Below are 21,991 nucleotides of genomic sequence, written 5' to 3' on the forward strand. Positions count from 1 at the left end.
AGACAGAGAAACGAAATGGCGTTTTAGGGTTTTCAGAGGAGGGAGATCCCTTCCGGGAGCAGGACTTCTAAAAAGGCTTGAAATGGGGTGCTCCCTGCATTTTATATAGACATATAGAGAGAGAAAGAGAGAAAGAGAGAGAGAGAGAGAGAGAGAGATGGGTTGGACCGTTGGCCGGTTTCACACTTGTCCGTTATCATCCATCGTCTCGTCGTCCACCTAATGTCCGCTGCCTCTGGCTCTCGTATCCTCCCGTCTTATCGCGCATGTCCTGCCTGGTTTGGCCCCCATGTGCCCTCACGTGATACCGAAACTCTCTATCTCCATATTCGCACCCCCCCCCCCCCCCACCTTCCCTGCAACAACACCTTTTGGCTTCTGTAGCAATAGACTGCATTGACATATTGGGTTGGAGTTTATGCATCATGAACATTTTCTGGCTCCAATGATCTTTCGAGGAACTCTGAGCCGAATAATAGTTGTACTCAAGCTCTCTCTCTCTCTCTCTCTCTCTCTCTATTGTAATTAACTTACCCTAATGGTAAGTTGCAATGTTTCCAGTCTCATAGGTCGGTCATATTTGACCTCTAAAGATCCCTCTCTCTCTCTCTCTCTCTCTCTCTCTCTAAATTTGGCCTTAGAGGACGTTAATATATCTTTCTTTCTTTCTTTCTCTCTCTCTCTCTCTCACATTTTTTTTTTTGTACTTAGCTTACCCTAGTGGTAAGTTGTAACACCACTATCACTATCTATTGGGTTCAAAACCCAGTTTTCTTGCCACTCTCTTAATCCATATATATCCTCTTAATTTTACCGAATACAACATTATTCATTTGAGAAAACTTCCAAATTACTCTTGAAATTGTTCCTCGTTTCTCAAATGCCCAAATATCGTCGTTATTGATGTCAAACCATTTGAAAGTAAAACTCACTCCAATGTACCTTGTTCAAGGTACACAGTGTGTAGTAATCCCTTGATCGCCCAAGAATTACGGGAGGGATACATGAGGACAAAGATAATTGTTGCGAACGATATGTGTTGTGCAACATTGTTAAAAAAGATCGCTTGTTGACCAACACTAAAAGAAGTTTCACTTGTTAAAAAAGAAAAAGCTCCCTCAGAGAAGTTTCAACAAAAGTGAATGATGAATTATTAATTGAGGAGAAATTTGATCGAATGTTACTAGCGCCAAACCATATATTCTTATACCAACATGGATTTCTTTTGAGATATTGTTTGTTTATGAAGTAGATAGAGGACATCCAAGGTACGTGTGGAGGCCACTACAATGTCACATGAATTTTATACATCAATACATGTGGATTGATGTTCATGTGATAGCTAGGTGGAGCATGCTTTTTCATGACCTTTGTCGAGCAAACACAAGGAATGCACCCTTGAAGACAAAGGATGAGAACTCCTACTTCGAGATGAGATTGCCTGATGTGGATTATGAGAAAGGTCTAAGGATGAAGGCTCCTAACTAGATAACGGTGGGAAGTAGAATTCCAAAGCATTATGGAATCTTCATAAAGAGGAAGAAATTTGACAATATATGACAACCCCATACACTCTGACATAGAATAGTATCATCAAATGAACAAACCAAAAATCTAAGAGGGGGTCACGTCAATGGCAAAACACACAAATCTTGATGATTTGTTTCAAATTGAGGTTGCTCGAATTGGGGCAACATCTAGATAAGAAAGAGAAATGTGATATCGTCATCTCTCCTTCCATTCGTATGAAGTAGCTTTTAGGACATTATGCGGAAGACAAAACACCCTTGACATAATGTGCATTGGGATTAGGAATTCAATGGTAATGATAGGAGTATAGTAGTTAGTTTCTAGTGGCTAGTTTGTTAGGTGGTGTTTGCTTAGTAAAGCGGTGACTATATTAGAGACCACCATCACAAACCACAGGATAACAGAAAGCAACTACAATGAACCTCTCAAATTATGGCAAATGAACAAAACATGAGTGAATGACTTGTGGTTCTTGTTACCCCATGGGATGTACACGAGGCGTTAAATTCAATGGGTTCTCACCGATTTAACCTACAATTAGAGATTCCTCGTTAATTCATTGTGTCAAGGCTTGGGTAGGTAATGCCCAATTGTCTTCAAGGCGTGCAAGAGAGTGTTTTAAACACTCTTGAGCATATTGACATAGTGAACTAATATTACATGATGAATTGCCTCCTCTCCCTCGCTCAAACATGTGTCACTCGCTTCTATGTTGCTGACGTAACCTTATGGACTAATTCTAAAGTTACTTTTAACGGTTCAAGGGTATGATAAGTGGGAAACCAATGATCATGGGACATGGCACAAACCCATAAAGACTTATGACACTGTGTGAGAAATATGATTGTATAGATTAAATAGATATTTACTCCATAAGAAACATATAAGGTGTCTCGATTAAGTAGACAAATACCGAACATGTACGTTATGTTGCACCAAACATCTACTGAAGCCATAGTTAGATGTTTTATAGTCTCAATTAAATTAATCCTATCGCTAAGCAAAATTACATATTGTGCTCCATGTTCCGTGGTAGATTACAAAGCCCAACCAAGTTCTTTACTCAAATCCATAGTTAGATGTTTGTAATCCCAACTAAAACAATCCTATCCTTAAGCAATTATTCCATGGTGGATTAGAAATCCAAAGTTCTCTCTCTTCATTTTTGTCTCTTGTTCCTTGGTATGAATGTCAATATGATGCCCTTGGAAAGGAAGGAAAGTGTAGTATGTGGTAGTTACTCAACAAGAGATTCTCAATAGTGGTGGTTGTTAATGAATCGTAGAACTAGTGGTTAGGGATTGTGATAATTAATCACTAGTTAGTTGGATTGTTGATTGATTACTAGTTGAGGCCAAAATCATGTGTTTAGAGTGTGTATAAATGATTGTAATACATGGTCATTAGCAAGATATGAATGGAGTTCTATTGCTCCCATGTCATTGAAATGTAGATCCCTACACTAGGTGGGTGTGCACATAGTGTGTTGATGTATATGCACTTTTATGTAATTTGCAAAATCCCCACCATATGTTGGTATTTAATAAGAGATTGATGTAAATAGAATGCATTAGAGAGAAAGGCAGATCGGGTTAGCCTAGTCTGGACCCTCTAAGCCCAAGTATATCCATTAGGAACTTAGGATTTTGTATGAATGACAATGTGTTGTGCCCTGGTAAGAGAGAGCACTTGTAAACATCTTGCACCTACTATTGTGACTAGTGAAGCTTCAACATCATGCAGTGAACTTGTGTACTATCTTGTCGTGTCTTTGAGTTTTTGTGATAATGGAAACATTCATATTGTTTCTTCTAGTCATTATGTAAGACAATTTTATAAGGTGTTAAGGGATTAGGTTAAAATATAGGTTACCCTTGCTCCAACAAATTATCCCCCATACAAGGGTTTTATGACATCGTCTTGAAAATATTGCAAGACGTAGGTCATTTCTCATGTGTAATACGTGACCACTTTCACTTACCTATAAGTTTACCTCATTCATATATAGGTTAGTCTTTATGACTATTGAAGGGCATATGTTGTGATGTGGCATGTGCAAAGGGAGAAAAATGCTTAAGCCCTAAGTTTTATAATAGGTCAAGGTTACATTTGAAGAATAAATCGAAAAAACATGAAGGATATAAGGATCAAATTAATAAACCAACAAATAATGATATTTGCACGCTAAGAGTTAACCACTTGAACGATAAGGTTCAAATATTGTTAATGGTAATAGATGGGAAAAGGGTGATATAGACTCTAGAGTACACAACTAATATATAAGAAGAAGGTTTAAGGTATACAATAAAAACTAAAAGGGAAAGGTACTTTTGCAACACTAGAAGTTACTTTTATGGTAATTGGGCCCTTGGAACCTATAAAGGGAGGATGTGAGCTCATTGTTAGGGATAGTCACTTTGTGATTGAAGGCTTGTACTTTGTGATTGATAGTCATTGTGTCAATTAATGATTTCACCCACATATCATAGGAGCGTGGGATATTTGTGACGGTAAAGATGACATGTTGATCAAAACTCTTCGCGCCTATTCTTAAGGATTTTTTCCATATCTTCTCGTTTTTTTTTCAATATCAAAATCTAGACACCTTGAGTCGTGTAAGGAGGTTGACGATTTTAACCTTTGATTGTATATTGTTGCAAGTTTCTTAGGGTCTTAGGTTACCGTGGATTGTTGTATTTTCTGTTAATATTTTTTGTGCACTTAGGAAATATTAATTAAACCTAATTCGATTTATGTTTGATTGAGAATAGAAGCATTAAGCATGGAGCTTCATGTGAAATAACATAAAATCACACGAGGCGATGTTGAAATGTATATACTTGATTGTTCAATGTGTAAGTGCATAGAATTTTTGTGTGAGAGTCCATATGGGATTTTCATATTATCAGTTTGAGTTTTAGGAGAAATTACATGTGAAAACATTTTCTTGAATGACACGAGTCAAATCAGTAACACCAAGCCCTACAACCCAGTGTCCATGCAACCTGACACATTCGTGCTTTCACTGGGCGAAGAGGAGATAAGCACACAAGTCACGTATAATGTTAGAGAAGAGTACATGTGGGCATATTATTTAAGTCCTGCATTGAACACGTGAGAGTGGTCTTCCTACCCAATAACTGAATCAACCACAACACCCAACAAAGACTGGGCACGTGAAGGACCCTCTAATTTGAGAATTTGTAGCTAGCCCAACACATGAAGGTCACTTGAGTCGTGTAATTCAAGGTGCTCAATAATTGATTTGGCTTCTAACTCTCGAAGGTGACAAGTACAACTAATGTTTCAACCTCCCAACCCTTGAAGGTGAGAGTTTGCAAGGAAATGAGTACAATGAGAAAGCTAGGATCAGGGCTCGAGCTTTGAGTCGAAACTTGAAACCAAAGCTCGGAGGCTACTTTGCGCACCTTTCACTCCATACACATGCAATAACATTACCTTTTGATGTTTTTCCTCCTCAACAGAGACAAATGCACACACTTACTTTCCACACAAATTTACATACCCATCTATATACCTTCACATACACATGCATTTCCTTACAAAAACGATTATATACATAAAATTACATACATCTATGCCCACACATTAGCACATAGTATGAACCATACGTATCATACGTGCATTCTCATACGAGTATGGTAAATACCATACTTTTGTATTCATTATTATAAGGTAAATGTTTTCTTTTAAGGTAAGAAAGTTAAGGTAAAAAGTGTAAAAAAAAACACGAGAATGTTTTGATAACATACGCAATCGGCTTCATTCGTATGAAAAGGAATGTTTGCCAATGCATTCGAGTATATTAGGTACTATGCATTAGCATACATATATATATATATATATATATATTGGATAAATTTATAATAACATAAACATGTATGAGTATAATATATACATATATTATAAATTTATCCAACACATAAATATAAACGTACATAATATTATATACTAACATAACACGCAAGCACACACACATTACACTTATACATAATCTCCTCTCACTTATCAAAACACACATTTACCTCCATAGAGTCTAGACATTAAAAATATGCATAAAGAAAAAATGCATTTACTCATACATAATCACGCACACATTCATAAACAAATTATACCTTAAACTCGACACGTGCATAAGTATTTACATGCACTTTAGACATATAAATATATAGCACTCTTACATATACATATCTACGATAATTTCACACACTTAAGCAAATGCACTCAACGTGATTTTCTACACAAACTTTTGCTAAAAAATACCTTATTGTGAATCAAAAGTTCGTCGAAGTGCTCAAGTGCACAAGACATTGGACTAAGATATACTACCCACTTTAGTAGAGCATGTCAACAAAGAACCCAAAGTTATCAAGAAGCCCACGTTGAATGGGTGCCATTACAAATAGCATCTCTCATAACTCTTCAACAACAAACCATCTTCCTTGGTTCAAGTTCCTAGTGGTCCTACTCAATTTCACAAGCACGCGTGTAACTTTGTGACAACGTGTATTTAGAATAAGTTCATGCCACATTAGCTTGCATGACACAAATTTCTATCATGGAAACCATGAAATTTCTATTATGCAACATTGATTTGTATATGTGGAGAACATGCGAAATAAACAAGTTAGCTTCTAGTATCAAGCTAGTGGTACTCATTTCACACTTAGTTTGACAAGCAAGAATCAAATAAAATACATAAATTCGATCACAAGGATCATACAACCCGAGGTTTAAACGCGTTCATTCAGTCAAGCTTGTGAATCATGTAGAAAACATGGGTTATATTCATCCACAATATCTATCGAACATGGTGTTTATCTTGTTTTTGCCATGATGAAGAGTAAGTCGGAGGAGAGAGGGGAATGTCCCGAGTGAAATTTTTTTTTCGCTCCCCTTTTAAAATCAATCACGCTTTTCCTTGTAGAAGTTTCATAGCAAGAGAGCTAGCTACTATCCGAGTCCTCCAACTCAGCATATAAAAAGTGTAGCAGTTTTTGTGTTGTGGGTGCACCTAATATGTGCACCCCAAAAAAAGTCTACCAAAAGGAAGGTGGAAGGAGACAAAAAAAAGCCCCCCCTCCCCCCACCAGGGAAAAGCGAAAAAAGCCAAAAAGCCAAAAAGCAAAAAGGGAGAAGAAAAAAGAAATAAAAGGGAAAAATTTGGACCGAAAAATCATTTTTTTTTACCCTCATTTCTTACATATTTGTTTTCATAATCTAATTTTTATTTTTAAATTCTTTTATAATTGTTTCTTGGGAGACAGGCTGGCGGGGGGGGGGGGGCGATCTGAATGCCAGCTGTCCAGCTGGCGCCGGCCCTTGCCAGGTGGCGATGACGTGGCAGCCAGCCAAAGGCAAGCCTCCCCTCGTCCACGTGGCGCGAGGGAGACACGTCATCGAGGAGTGGCTGGCGGTGGCCGTGACGTGGCAGGTAGGCACCCACGTGGGCTGTCTGTTCTGTGTGTGTGTGTGTGTGTCTCTCTGTCTCTCTGTGTCTCTCTCTGTTTCTCTCTCTGTCTCTGTCTCTGTCTCTGTTTCTCTCTGTCTGTCTGTCTGTCTCTGTTTCTCTGTGTTTTTGTGCATTTATTCATCTTCATCTTCATCTTCATCTTCATCTTCACTCATCCTTTGTCTCCTCCCTCTTGCTTCCTTCTGCTTCACTCTTCCTGCTTCCTTCCTTCTGCTTTTGGATCATTCTGTTACCTATTTTACTCCTCACCCCAAACCCCTTTTCAATACTATAATGTATATATATACATATAGGTCTGCTTAATCTCTAAGCTTTCTCTCCCTCTGTTCATCGCTTTTCCGTGTCAGATCAGTTCAAAAACACCATCGTCTCCATCTCCATCTCCATCTCCATCTCAACAGAAAAAATGTGCAATATTACAGTTGATGCAGAGACCATACCATGGGGTGGACAGGTATACACTTGGCCGAACCATTTTCACCTTTCCCTTCCTTCCTTCTTACATACTTTGCATTCTGTGTTTGATTCAATTTTTTAAAATTGAACCTCTCCCTTCTTTTCAATATCCCTACGTTGTTTTTCTTTGCTGTCTTCTCTTCAGGAACATGTCGTGAAGACGTCCTTTGGAGGCTCCTCTGTCTCTGTCTTTGTTTGTGGTGACCAATCAAAACCTGCTCTCATTACTTATCCTGACATAGCCTTGAACTGTAAGTATACGCATACACACGCCATACCAACTGATCCCATTACATCTTTTTTATCTTTCGATTGAATTTTTGAACTTAAGTAAATCTGTTTTTTTGCTGCTAAACCAAGAGTTTCCTTGTTCATTTATTTGGTTAATTACAGCCATGTATGTTTCAAGCTTTCAATTGAATTTTTGAACTATGAAAATCTGTTTTTGCTGCTACTCCAAGAGTTTCCTTGTTTATTTATTTGGTTAATTACAGAAATGTATGTTTCAAGCTTTCAAATTGAATTTTTGAACTGTGAAAATCTGTTTTTGCTGTTAATCCAAGAGTTTCCTTGTTTATTTATTTGGTTAATTACAGATATGTCATGTTTCCAAGGCCTCCTCCTCTGCCCTGAAGCAGCGTCTCTTATCTTTCACAACTTCTGTATCTACCACATTGACGCACCTGGCCATGAGGTAATGGAAAAATGCAAAGAATGAGAAAAAATGAAAGAAATTAACGCTTCTACTAGGAAGAAAGATGGAGATTTTGTTTTCTCATTATTCTAACAAATTCTGTTGGTGTTCTTCTTCTTCGCAATATATATAGTTGGGGGCAGCTGCAATACCTCCATGTGAACCCACCCTATCCACAGAAGACCTAGCTGATCAAGTGGGTGAAGTATTGAACCACTTTGGGTGAGTTGTTTTGTAATTTATTTTACATTTCCGTGTCATTGCTTCATTAAGAACTGATGCTCCGATTCCAATGGCAATGCTTCCTCAAGAAAAGCCCTCTTTGTTTAATTTCCGTCACTAAAAACTCGAGTTCTCCTGTAGAGGTACAGAAGAACATAGGTGAATTGGCCTAACAACCAATCTATAGCTGGATTAAGGCCCAACATCTTATGAGATTTTATTGTGCTCATTGAGATATATACCAATAACCTGTTAACATCTGGATTTGAGCCTTACATATAATCATATTGTATAACGTATGTTGGGATATAGACAACAAACCATCAAAATGTGTCTAAAACTTCTTGCTATAAATAAAAGAGCATTGGATCACATCTCTCCCATGAATTCAGAAATGATCCTCTCATGCTGATACTGGCTAATTTTCTGGCTTTGCAGATTGCAGACAGTTATGTGTATGGGTGTCATGGCAGGGGCATACGTTCTCACTCTATTTGCTGTATGTATAGCTACTAAAAAATATATTTTTCTTCAGGCATTAATTTTCTACTTTGTGAACCAGTGTATTATGCTTTTCGTTTTGTGATTCAGCTACGACATCCTGAAAGGGTCCTTGGCATGATATTGGTGTCTCCCCTTTGTCGAGCACCTACTTGGTCGGAGTGGCTTTACAATAAGGTTCAAATTTTAATGAAGTTCCATATGAGTTGGGTATTTCCATGGTTTGAATATGATTTCCCTCAACTTTTCAACCTTTGTTGTTGTATGTGTGCAGTTTTTGGTGAATGTTCTTTATTTCTACGGCATGTGCAACCTTGTCAAGGAGACTTTGCTTCAAAGGTACTTCAGCCAGGTAATCAATAAAACTCTTTGGTGTATGGTATGTCAGTACTTTATAGTTGTGATCACATAAGCGAAAAATATAAGATTTTAAATTTCTCAACCAAAAACCTCTATACATTTGAGAAATTAGCAATATGCGAGAAATTTTGAAGTAAGTGAAGAGTGTGTTTGTTGTTGTGTGAGAGGTTGTTGGGAAGATCCTAAAGGGAACCACTGTTGGAATGAGAAAATCCAATGCTATACATAATCTTATATGATAGTTGAACAAAGTAAACATGGAATGAAAAAATGCAAAATCTTTACTTTAATCTCCCTCTGAAAGGTGCTGATTGGTATAAACCATATCATTCTAGATGTTTCTTAGGCATGTGCCGTCCAATGATTATCAAGTTAGATTTAAATTAGATAAGGTTGAAATAGATGTGTTTGGAGGCCAGAATCCAGTCATGTTTAAGTTTTTGCAGTGGAAATGACTATCAGGATCCAATCGATAAGAGCACATAAAGCTTATATAAAAATTTCTTCATTTTTTGTTATTGTTATTGTTCTTTGAGATCCTAATTCTCTTTTTATTATTGGGCGTAGGATATCCGGATGGTGGCTGGTTATGAGTCTGATATTGTGCAGGCATGTAGACGGGTAAGTAAGCATTGCCTTTAGATCAAGATGCAAGAGTTTTACAATTACCATGTATGAAACATTAGTGTTTTTTCTTGTTTTTTCCTCATATAAACAGTTGTTGGATGAAAGGCAAAGTACAAATGTGATAAGGTTACTTCAATCTATGGATAGGTGAGCTCATACAAAAAAATGTTCACTCTTTCTTCATGAAGATTTCTGCCTGTTTGTTTTGTTAGAACACATGTGCTTAGAATATGTGATTTATAAAACTCACTGTTTAAAACAGGAGATGTGATCTTACTGATGGTTTGAAGAAGCTCAGTTGCCGAACACTGGTTTTTGTCGGAGAGCATTCTCCCTTTCTCAAGGAGTCTATACATTTCTCCAAAGTAATGAACAGAAAATGTACTGCTCTAGTTGAGGTGGGTTTATTCATTATCTTCTGTTTTTAAGAATTAGATCGAACCATCCTACCAGCAGTATTTGCATTCAGATTCATTCATGTGGTTTGGCCTATATAATACATAGTAGATTGTGTAAACCTTTGCCAATGTCACACTAGCACTAAGATTACTTAATAATGAAACTAATCCTACTGATAGCATTTGTATCCAGATTCATTCATATAACTCTTTATACACACCACTAGATTGTATAAACCTGACAAAATTATGCAAGGAAAACAATTTAATATGTTTAAATTTTGATTGTACAGGTGCGAGCATGTGGGTCACTAGTTACGGAAGAGCAACCACAGTCGATGGTGGTACCATTGGAGTACTTTCTCATGGGTTGTGGCTTCTACCGTACTTCTCCGATGCATCATACCGATTTTTATTCATATGGCAAGGGCCACCGACGTTCGGCTTCGGCTTCTTCTCCAACAACCCCACTTAGCCCTCCTTGTATCTCACCAGAGTTGCTCTCTCCAGAGAGCTTGGGACTTAAGCTGAAGCCCATCAAGACAAGGGTTACAGAAGAAGCCTTCGAGCAAGTATAATGATATGATAGATGGGTGGCATTATGCTTTGTGATGGTGATGGTGATGAGTTGATGTAGGAACGTGGTAGTCATCAAGATGGTAATATGCCAGATCTTCTGCATAGATGGATGGTAATAGTGCATTACCTTATCATGGGTGCATATTACATGATGATGTAAACTGTATGCACATTGCATGATTGATGATGCAAACTGCACAATACACATTGCGAGATGATGTTGATGATGCAAACTGCAAAAACTGCATTGCATGACGATGATGCAAACTGCAAATCTGCATTGCATGATGATGATGATGAAGCCTCGATGGGTTCTTCGAATTTTGTGTGGCAATTGATCATCACATGAATGACAATAGGCTGTGGAGTTGACACCATTTTCCTACATAACAAATGCAGCTATGGAGATCTTGTTCTCCACCATTTTCATAATATGACTTCAATCATTAATGAATACAACATACTTTGGGTTTCTGCAAAATCTTTGTGTTTTGTCACACTACTACTACACATACATGGCTGTAAATAACTACCTTTTTCATCTTTTTAACCTTTAACCATTTTGATAGTTATTGAAGGTCTACATAGACACTTTATCATCCATCCAACTAACAGTCCCCCTACTCCCCCCTCCACGTTTTGTTGCTCCTTTTCTTTCCTCACCTTTTCTATCGGTGATTATTGAAAGATTGAGTAGTGTCGGTTCAACTAATTGTTAATGAGACCACCTTGTTACTCTCGCTTTTCTTTGGGACATCTTTCTCTCAATTGTCACTGACATAAATGAGATAACAGTACAGAAGAAGGTTAAAAGGCCTTCTAGAAATGAAGGAAATTCTTTTATGGGAAAAGGACCAAGATACCCTTGGAAGTTTGTCTATTTATCAGAATGCCCCTAGAAGTTCCAAATTTACCAAACTACCCTTATGTCCAAAAAATTACATTTTATAAAGTAATTATACACTCAAATCTACAAGCCCTATTTACCAAAGATAGAAGAAATGGACCTGAACTAGCCCTATTTACCAAAGATTTGAGTGTATAATTACTTTATAAAGTGTAATTTTTTGGACATGGGGGCATTTTGGTAAATTTGGAACTTCTAGGGGCATTTTGGTAAATAGATGAACTTCTAGGGGTATCCTGGTACTTTTCCCTTCTTTTATTCATGTTTCTTGAAAACCTTCTCAGGCCGCCAATGCAAAACAAATCAAGCAATTTATGGTACTAAGGAAAACAAGTAACATTGTAGGAATTATGATTATAAAGCATTGTCGGTATTCTTTTAATGTGTCAATTTCCCTTTGCACCTGCTGTCTTATGTGCCAATGTTTGTCAAATGCATCCACTCACCTCACTATTTGGATTGATGTAAGTACCCACATGTAAGTTGTTCTTTTCATTAATCTGTACATGGCGATGTAAAATCATATAGAAAACCATGGAGAATTATGTCTTTGTTGTGGCTACTCTCTTTGTCTCTGTCTCTCATATGTATCTCTCGACTTGGTGGTTTAAACCATAACTTTGAAGTCATAAAATTGAGAGTACCAAGTTTAATCTTCTCCATGGACTCAGCCCTATTAGATGTGTTGTATTTGTTCCCATGTATGATAAAATCATATACACAACCATGGAGAATCATGTCTTTTGCCATGGCTCCTCTCTTTGTCTCTCTTTCTCTTGTATGTGTCTCTTAACTTGGTGGTTTACACCATAGCATCAAAGTCATAAAATTGACAGTTCCAAGCTTAATCTTCTCCATGTGCTCAACTCTATCATATGTGTTGTATTTGTTCTCGTGTACATGAATGCTCTCACTTATGTATGACAAAATTGATTTTCTATTCTTTCGTAATACAATAAAATTATAAAATCATTACCAATAAAGTAAAAAAAGAATTGCAAATAAAGTAAGGTTGTCAAATAAAGTGAAAAAGGTTGGATGGTTTGTGTCATCTTTTAGCGCTTGCGGTTTCACGAGGACAAATATCATTTTTGCAACGTTAAGTAAACTCACCATCTAAGGGCGTGTCAATTATTTTCATTGTAAAAATGTAAAATGTGATGTCCTATCATACATGAGATTGCAATAGGACAATAACAAAAATTGGGCACATTCCTTGATGATACAAAGAAGGATGGCATGTCATGATTGCTTAAATTGATAATCTATTTGCTAAATCACATGTGCCAAGTAGGTCTGAGAAGACAAAAGCATACATGTTGAGATCTGGCTCGTTCTCATCCAAGAGCATCTCTTCTAACTCAATCTCAGTAGGAATAAATGAGAACTACACCAACACCAACACCATGCATGAAATGCAATTGCAAAACACTCTAATCTGAAAGTCAAAATTGTAAAGTTGTTTGAAATAAAGTTTTCTCTATCCAAAACTTGTCAAGATCACATTCAAAGTTAACAAACATCTAAGACGTACTTGTACCACTTGTCTCACTCTTGATCTTATTTCTTTTTTAAATGTTCCATTCCAAATGTTGTTGAACATGGGATGTGTTGTGTGAGAGTCTCGAGCTAGGACATTGCCAATCAAAGCTTCATGATGATAGCCAACTTGATTTCTCATCATGTTATTATGATATTGGTTTCAAACTTTGCAACCTCACATGCCATCTAGCAAGATCAATGAGTCTGAATGAGATCAAAACATGTTCATCGTAAGATAAGACAATCAATGACATTCATCATGTAATTGTGCGAGAGACTCTATGGAAGGTAGCAATATGCTTAAGAATAACATAAGCTACCCTTTTTCTCAGGAGCAATGAAACCCAAACAAGAATGGCCTATCAATGGCGAATTATCCATTTCATGGAACAAAATTTGAGGATATTGATTAAAAAACTTTTCTTCTAGGTAATAGAAAGGATAGCATTTCGACCAGTAGGGACGCACAATACATATATACATAAAGGATGGGCTCTTGTGACATCCCAATATATCCCAAAATACACAAAAGTTATCCTTAAACTTGATAACCTTGATCATTTCTACAAATTACATGGTTTTTCCAATTATAAAGTTATTGTTAAGCCTTCTCGTTATCCTGACACACTTGATGACATGATCATATGTGCTGAAAATTATGATGATACTTTTGAGCATTGGTGGTCCACAAATTGATCTTTGTAGGGAAGGTGACACTAGTTTTTCATAAGTTGTTTCTTCATATGATTTTATGAGGATGATTTTTAAAAGTCGTCGTTGCTTTAATGCCATTCATAAGTAATGGCTACTTGTTGAGAAACAAAAAGGTAAATAAGGGAAGGTTAAGAGCAACAATTTCATTAGGAAAAGGTCATGAAGCACAACACTTGTTTCCGGTGCATGGTGCAATCCAAGAATGCAAAGTTCTTATTCTTGTGGATATTTATGGACAAACATAAAATCTTGCTAGAGAAATCTTAAATTGTTGGAGACTATCTCCATTGTCCAAACACTCATAAATATGTTCTATTCTCTCGTGTGTAAATAAGGATATATGCGATAACAAGCATGGTCACACATACCTTGACCCTCAAATTTCATGTTATGAACATGAAATGTGTTGATATAGTGCTTGATAAAGTATGGTTATAGGGAAGAAGAAAGCTAGTTCTATTAGGACTTGGGTATTTGTTCTTTTGAATGATCATGTGCCTTTACTTCCCTTTCTTCCAATATCAACTGAATGACTTTGCAACTAGCCTTGTATTACAAGAATATGTTTCAAAGTGATTGCCTACTGAATTACATCCTAGACATAATGTTAGTCATGAAATTGATGTGGTTCTTTGTAGCCTGTGGATAAACTACCTTATAATTCTAGGCATGGGAAGCCTTCCGGTGTAGAATACCAATTAGTTGATTATCTTCAATGTAGTGGTATTAAATCCTTGTCCTTGGTTCGGAGATCTATTTTGTTGGTGGAAAAGAGCAATGGATCCATGCAAACATTGATAGACTATAGAAGAACAAGTATATGTTGCCACTAATTGGATGATTTATTTAGCAAGGGAGCATTGTGTACACAAAGTTAAATTTGCCACCGTTGGGCTTATGAATAACTTTTATTGATTGCTTTTGGTGTCACTAATGCTCCAACATCTTTTATTACAATTACTATGGACATGTTATGAATAATTTTTAATGATAGCTTTTGGTCTCTCTAATGCTCCAAGAACTTTTATCATAATTATTATGGATGGTGTCCACTGTTAATATTTGGGAGAATCATGTAGTCATTTTCCATAATGATATTTTTGTTGTTTTAAGCCCACTAAAGAGGAAATTTTAAGTTCTCCAAGGTGTATTTGAGAGTTTTTGTGAATGAGAACTTTGATGCTTAGGAGTAGGTATACAAGATCTTGGTCATGTGATTCTTGATTGCAACATTCAAGTGAACCGTGGCTGAGGAAGGAATTTAGCATCACAAAAATGTAAAATGCCCAATTGCTTCCGACTTCAATCATCCATTCTAAATGGATACATTGATAATTGCAATAATCTCTCTTCACTGTGCCTATTATTCCTTCCATTTACCTCACATGCCAAGTTGGCTTGCTTTTGTGAGCTCCACTCCAATGCAATAAAATTATTTGCTTGCTATTTGATATGCTTTGCTTGCGGTGTTCAAACCCTAACAAGAAAGAAATGTTCAAAGGTAATGTGTTGCAAAGATAGGGTTAATACACACATGGCCCATCCCATCTATGGGAAATGACTACCTGGCCCAATTGTAGCATTGACATTGGAATATAGACAATCGATTGTAGCATCATATAACACAAGCTATAATACCAATTAGAAAAAGACTATATCACTAGATGATCAGCATTCTAAGCAATCAAACTTGCACATGGGACATGAGATAGATAGGTGGAAACAAGAGAACTCTAACCCACTAAAAGATCATCATTTTTACGTATGCATAACTTAAAAAGAACCTTGCACTAGAAACACAAAAAGAACAAACAATCTCCCACTTTGTGTTCAACCCAATTTAGTAAACATGTGTCCTGACATATATATATACCCAAAGGAGAACTAGCACCTGAGAGAACAAAATCCTTATCAGTAAACCGCATAATGAACCATTCATTCTTCTAAAAGAGTATTCCACATAATTGAAAGACAATAAAAAGAAAATGCACTGAGACCAATTGCCTCAGTATGCAACCCTCACTTAGAATAAGTAAATGCCCGCAAATACAAAAACTACTCATGTCGTGAATGTGGTTGATGTACCAACGCACTGCCGAATATAACTATCAGAATTATGAAAAGATGTCTTCATCATTGTACTTACTACTGTAGTGGCAGAAAATATGTTGATAAGGCTCAAGCCTCAGCTAAGATTTCAAAGGGGAAACAGAGACATGTCCATGAAATGTTATATCTATATTCGCGCATGAAGTGGGACATGGCCATCAGAGGTCATATCCATATTTCACACATGATGTAGCACATTTCCATCAAAGGTTCCATGAAAGGTTATATCCATATTCGCACATGAAGTGGTACATGACCATCAAAGGTCATATCCACATTTCACACATGATGTAGCACGTGTCCATCAAAGGTTATATCCATAATCACACATGAGGTGGCTTGCTCATTTGGCTTGGCAAATGAGCATCCATTTGAGTTCAGAAGTTTGATTCCTACTTGGATGATGCACCATGATCTCACCCGCTAACTTGTTCGATTTTTATTCTTTTTTAACCCATTTTAACATCAACGTTAAGCTCAAACATGTCGTGGTCTTCCTGCATTTTTCCTTCAATGATACTTATGCCACATTGGAGCAATTTCCTACCTGGGCAATGGTTATGAGCATGGTCCCAACACAATCTTCCATCAACACTGTTTTTTTATCAAAGCATTTAAACTCTGTCAGAAGCAGTAAAGGATCGAACAAAAAAAATCTGTTGAACCAGGAAAAAAGAAGATTGGAAAGCAAATTGCGAGTATGTATTTTTTACATACACACAAATAAAGAAAAAGGGGAAAAATACAAAAATACTCAAAAAGAACAAAGAGCAGTAAAAATACTGTAGTCATCCTACTGTGGCCTATTGATTGATCTGACCATTGAAATTAGACAAGAAGATGTGGGAAAAACAAGTGTATTTATATGTATATATTAATAGACCAGTAATCTAGTACTCAATGTGATTGAGCTAGCATTAGCAATGGAATCAGTAAACAAGAACAAGAACAAGAAGATGATGCTGATTGATGATGATTTGGGCAAAACAAACACTCACACACACATACATATATGCATGTATGAGACGATCAGTGAGCTAAGATACTGTCTGTACTCATGTAAATGGGCGATCCTTTTAAATCAGTACGAAGAATATTTCAATCAATGGACATAGCGACCGCTGCAGATGATGTCCTGCTAATGGATACTAAGTCTGTGGCAGAAGTATTCATGTCCATGGAGACCTTACAGCAGGTGTTGGAATTTCCCAGGGTGAGCTCTAACCCTTCTTCTCCCATTAAGCAGACCTCCTCCTGAAGGATTGTCTCTCCTTCCCATGGCTTCACAATTATTGAAGACAAGGATGAATGAGATCCAGACCCAGCTGCCTTTGATCTAACCTCATGATGATGATCATCATTGTGAGATACTGTTCTTTTATCCCTGCACGAATTGTAAGTATCCATGTTCTGATCCAGCACATTGACGGCTTGATTTCTGATCAAGCTCTCCCGAACAATGTTTAATCTAGTGGAAGTTGAATCCTGTGTGGTTACTATAGATCTTGCTGCCGTCACCATGAAAGCTGAAGAAGTAGCTTGATGCTCTTTTATGTCTGTTTGATGTGATACATTATACTGTACTGCTGAAGGACAGGCCCATTTGCTAGGTGTGCTCGAACTTCTGATATCATGATCTGTGGAGAAGGAAAGATTAGACGATGGTGGAAGATAACCGTTACTAACTACATTAATTCTGGCCTCACCACTAGCTGGAGCAGAAATCTCTAAAGTAGACTTAGAATTATACGCTCTTGCAGAAGCATATTTAGCAGACTCTAATGGTTTACGATCTTCTGCTTCATCATCATCTTCTTCAATAGTATTATTATTGCCGTTGAGTTCCATAGCCAAACTTGGCTCAACCAGTCGTTTCGCAGGGTAAAGTGACGGTGGATTAATTTGCTTTGTTAGAAGAGAAATATAGTCTTCATCTTGAGATGGTTGTTGCTGTTTTTCTCCAAAGGTAGCTGTGAAATTGAAGTTGGTAAGGCTTCGCAGAGACGATGAAGGATGTGTGGGGGTAGAGGCTCCTGAGGCAGGGAAGGGTGTGGGGGAACCGCTGGAACAGGTATTATTGAAATTATTATATGGCGATGGAGTCGAAGATCCAGAAGTATTACTAAGAATGAGATTATTACTGTTGTGAAGAACAGGAGGATATGTTGGAGTAGATGTTCCTGACGCAAATTTGTTATTAGCATGAGTGTGCATGGAAGAATTATTAGCTTGATTCACTGCCGTCATGAAAGTTTGGGCACCATAACTTCCTGTATTGCTCCTACAGAATGCTCCAGCACAGTCGGAATTAGAGCTAATCTCTAATCCTGGTTCTCCTTTAATAACACTTACCTGATGATGATGAAGATCAGTACTCCAATCACTTATGATCGGATACTTCCCATTGCAGTTATTATTATAAGACATCCTTGGGGAGCTTAATGGTGGAGTCACAGGAGCACTGCAAGTTCCTCCCCTCATCATTTGCAGAGGACGCAAGCCCATATTACTACAGTAATTGTTAGTGTTTCGCACAGAAGAAGAATTGGAAGTTCCTGCCATAGCAACCTGATCAGAAGAGATTGAAGGTTTTTCCCCAGATGCCATTGTTAATATGCCAGAAGGTGATGCCGAAAGACCTTTCAGCCATGGAATCAGAGATACTCCTTCTGTGGACTGATTAAAACCTGCATTAGCTCGATTCATCAGGACTCCTTCAGATGCATTATAAGAAGATGAAGCAGGACTGTTTGTTGTTGATGTAGGTAGACTGCAAACTAGTTCTCTTCGATTATCTTGAGAAGGCTTGCATCCCTTGAAAAAATGGTGCATATTAGTTTGAACAAAATTACAAAAACCTAATAATAACCATTATACAATTTGAAGATGATGTTGATTTTTAACAATCACATAGCATTCGAGCTAATAACCAATGCACACAGATCCGTGGAGGCAATGCTGAAGTTAAGATAATAATCATCTAATTAGATCATTGCCAACATCGAACTCTTCTGCTACACACTAAACTAACAATAGTCCACATAGATCTGTTAGAAAATGTGCACGACAAGGTGAAGCTAATCTCATAAAAGATTACACAGAGGATCTGTAAGATAATATGCAATAGACATGCAGGAACCGATGGAGCTTAGCTAAAAATTATCTTCATAGCTCGTCTATAATTAGAATGTATAACGAAGCTATGATACTTCAGTCTACACAGATCTGTAAGAAAATGAGTGGGAAGACAACGAAACTGAACTTAACTAGATCTAATTTGATCAGTTGTGAAACAAATGTGCAGGAACTGAAGAAAATAAGTTAATCACTCTCTTTGATGATATGTGACGCATATGGCAAGAGTTCCGGTTGCGTTAGATAAGTGAACCATAGTGTGCACAGCTATCTGCAGGAATATGTGACAGCAAAGGAACAGGCAACAGTTTCATTGCAGAAGTTAAAGAAATCGCATCTCTGTGTACATACATATCAGATCCGTATAACAATGAGCAGGATACAATCCTAGGATGACTCATGGCGATCTTACCTTCTTGTATGTTGTTCCATCTTCTTCCACAGTCCATCCCGCTTCTCGACACAGAGCTTTCAGAACTTCATTGTTATCGCAATGCTTGGGAAGCTTATAGTTTCCAAATTGTCTCAAGCCTGCAAAAATACGGGAGGCTATGGCCCGCCGTTTCCTCTCCCTCCTTTTGTTGTTCTCTCTCTCCTTCATTGTGGGGGCTCGACTGCTTGAAGCCGCTGCTGTCATAGTATCAATCTATGGAACTATTCTACAGATCCTGATCTCGGCACAGATTGGAAAGAAATGCAAGAATTTCTGACGAAACTTGATTTCTGCACAAGTTCAGAAACTTTTTTCTGCACGGAATGATGAGCAAGATTTAGAAGAAGATCTTCAAACTTGTTTGTCCACAAAATAATGAGCGAAAAAATACAAGAACTCCCGCGTGCTTGGTCTTTGCAGAGATCAATAACGAACCTCAACAGGAGAACTTCAGCGGACTTTTTCTCTGATCAGATCAAAATGAAATCCAATGAAGGTATGTTCTCCATAGACTTGTGACTCTACGCATAGGATCATTTCCAAAAAAAAAAAAATGAGTTTTGATTCTTTATATAGCACACCAGCAATGGGAAAGACGAAGTGGAAACCCTAACAGCTCCTCCAGCGACGACAGAGCCCAGAAAGCAGAGAAAGGGGCCATATCCTTGTCATGTGGACGCGATGGTATCCCCGCAAAGGAAGGTGGGGGAAACCCTAAAAGCTCCTCAGAAGACAGGGCAAACGGAGGAGTGTGCCCTAATATGATGACGAGAACGTGATGCGAATTCATTCAATGGGAAGGGAAGTTGCAGCGATGGGGGGAGAGAAGGAACATTGAAGTTCAGATGGAGGAGGAGGAGGAAGCAAGGTTTCTGGTGAACAGAGAAACCTGATTCATCATCAGAGGGAAGCTATGGCGAGATTGAAGGAGGAGAAAGGAAGGAAGGAAGGCTACAGAGATAATGTATGTATGTATGTATGTATGTATGTATGTATGTATGTATGTATGTATGTATGTATGTATGTATGTAAGTATGTGTTTATGAATGTATGTATGTATGTATGTATCTATCTATCTATCTATCTATCTATCTATCTATAATGTATCGTGTATGTGTGTATGTGTGTATGTGTGTATGTGTGTATGTAATGTATGTTGTATGTATGTATGTATGTATGTAATGCGTGGTGTATGTATGTATGTATGTATGTATGGATGCATGCATGCATATGTTGGGAAATGTGTATGGATGGGTCGGCACGTGTGTAGGTGTCAACATGCACTCCATGTTCCATGACTCCATCCACCACACGTGCACGTCCTATCAAATGCATAGTACAGTCAGTATTTACATGTATGACATATGCATGATTTTACATGGTATATGTATGGGTTGTAGTCTGTAGACATAGGATGGGATGGGATAGGGATTTGGAAGCACGTCCAATGTCATCGAATACGTACATACATACATACATATACACATAGCTATATACATACACCCCTCCCTCTCAGCCCCAGAGCGCGATCGGTGAGCTTGGATGCAACTTCTGGCTGGAAATGGCCCCCCATCTCGTCCGTGTTCGGATACATGGCCCTTTCGTTAGCACTTTGCTACTCATGTTTTAAGGAGCATGCGACATAGAAAGGAGTGAAGCCATCCAATTTGGGTTGATCAATCCAAGCTAGAGTTTTACGAGGTTTCGTTGGTGGGGCTCCATGTAGGGTGTATATCGGATGATAGATTTATGCAAGCCACATATTAACCTGTGTGAGGTATTATAGTTGAATCTTGTAGACCAAACAAAGCATGTGTAATGGACAATGGACAACAAGTTGTAACAAGAGACCATATGCCAAAAGGCCCCAATTGTCACGAGTTATTTATCTTCAAGGAATTCCACGCAAGCGACAATGAGTTCTGTCTACCGATCTCAACATGTTTGGTAGGTAATGCCAACATGATATCTACAAAATACCCCGACAAATCCATTTATAGATCCTTCCCTTGCAGCACTACACACTTTGAATGATCATATAGCATACATAGTATTGTGGAATGCAAAGTCAAATCTAGCATGCAAAAAGTCAAGCAAGTCATCAGTAACATGCCTACCACAAGCAATACCAGGAATCGACCACGGGTCAGTAAGAGCTTAACCGGTTTGGCCTTGTCCAAACCAAACTGGTTTGGGAGTTTCCGAACTTGAACCGAACTGGTCCCTAAACCGGTTAAGGCTAACTAGTTTGGTCAAACCGGGTGGGCTAAACGAGGAAACGATACATGTA

General features: G+C 37.8%; 2 protein-coding genes across 2 annotated transcripts; one reads left to right on the plus strand and one right to left on the minus strand.

The window, feature by feature from the left end:
• The first annotated feature begins 7,203 nt into the window (after nt 1-7,203).
• LOC147853630 (protein NDL1-like) lies at nt 7,204-11,342 on the plus strand. Its single transcript, XM_087332287.1, has 11 exons — nt 7,204-7,478; nt 7,626-7,731; nt 8,077-8,174; nt 8,308-8,396; nt 8,835-8,895; nt 8,988-9,074; nt 9,172-9,249; nt 9,825-9,878; nt 9,976-10,031; nt 10,147-10,282; nt 10,576-11,342. Exons 1-11 carry the CDS (start codon nt 7,431-7,433, stop codon nt 10,858-10,860), a joined length of 1,098 nt encoding a protein of 365 aa, XP_087188413.1. The 5' UTR covers nt 7,204-7,430; the 3' UTR covers nt 10,861-11,342.
• Nucleotides 11,343-16,979: 5,637 nt separating this feature from the next.
• Nucleotides 16,980-20,577, minus strand: LOC147853631 (uncharacterized). The gene is made up of 2 exons (XM_087332087.1): nt 19,681-20,577; nt 16,980-18,947 (listed from the first exon to the last, which is right to left on the minus strand). The coding sequence occupies exons 1-2, from the start codon at nt 19,903-19,905 to the stop codon at nt 17,232-17,234; spliced, it is 1,941 nt and encodes a 646-aa protein (XP_087188213.1). The 5' UTR covers nt 19,906-20,577; the 3' UTR covers nt 16,980-17,231.
• Between the last annotated feature and the right edge of the window lie 1,414 nt (nt 20,578-21,991).

Source organism: Azolla caroliniana, unplaced genomic scaffold (assembly GCF_043228905.1).
Source record: "Azolla caroliniana isolate FFs.n. ecotype wild unplaced genomic scaffold, voAzoCaro1.0.p SCAF_16, whole genome shotgun sequence".
Taxonomy (NCBI): Eukaryota; Viridiplantae; Streptophyta; class Polypodiopsida; order Salviniales; family Salviniaceae; genus Azolla; species Azolla caroliniana.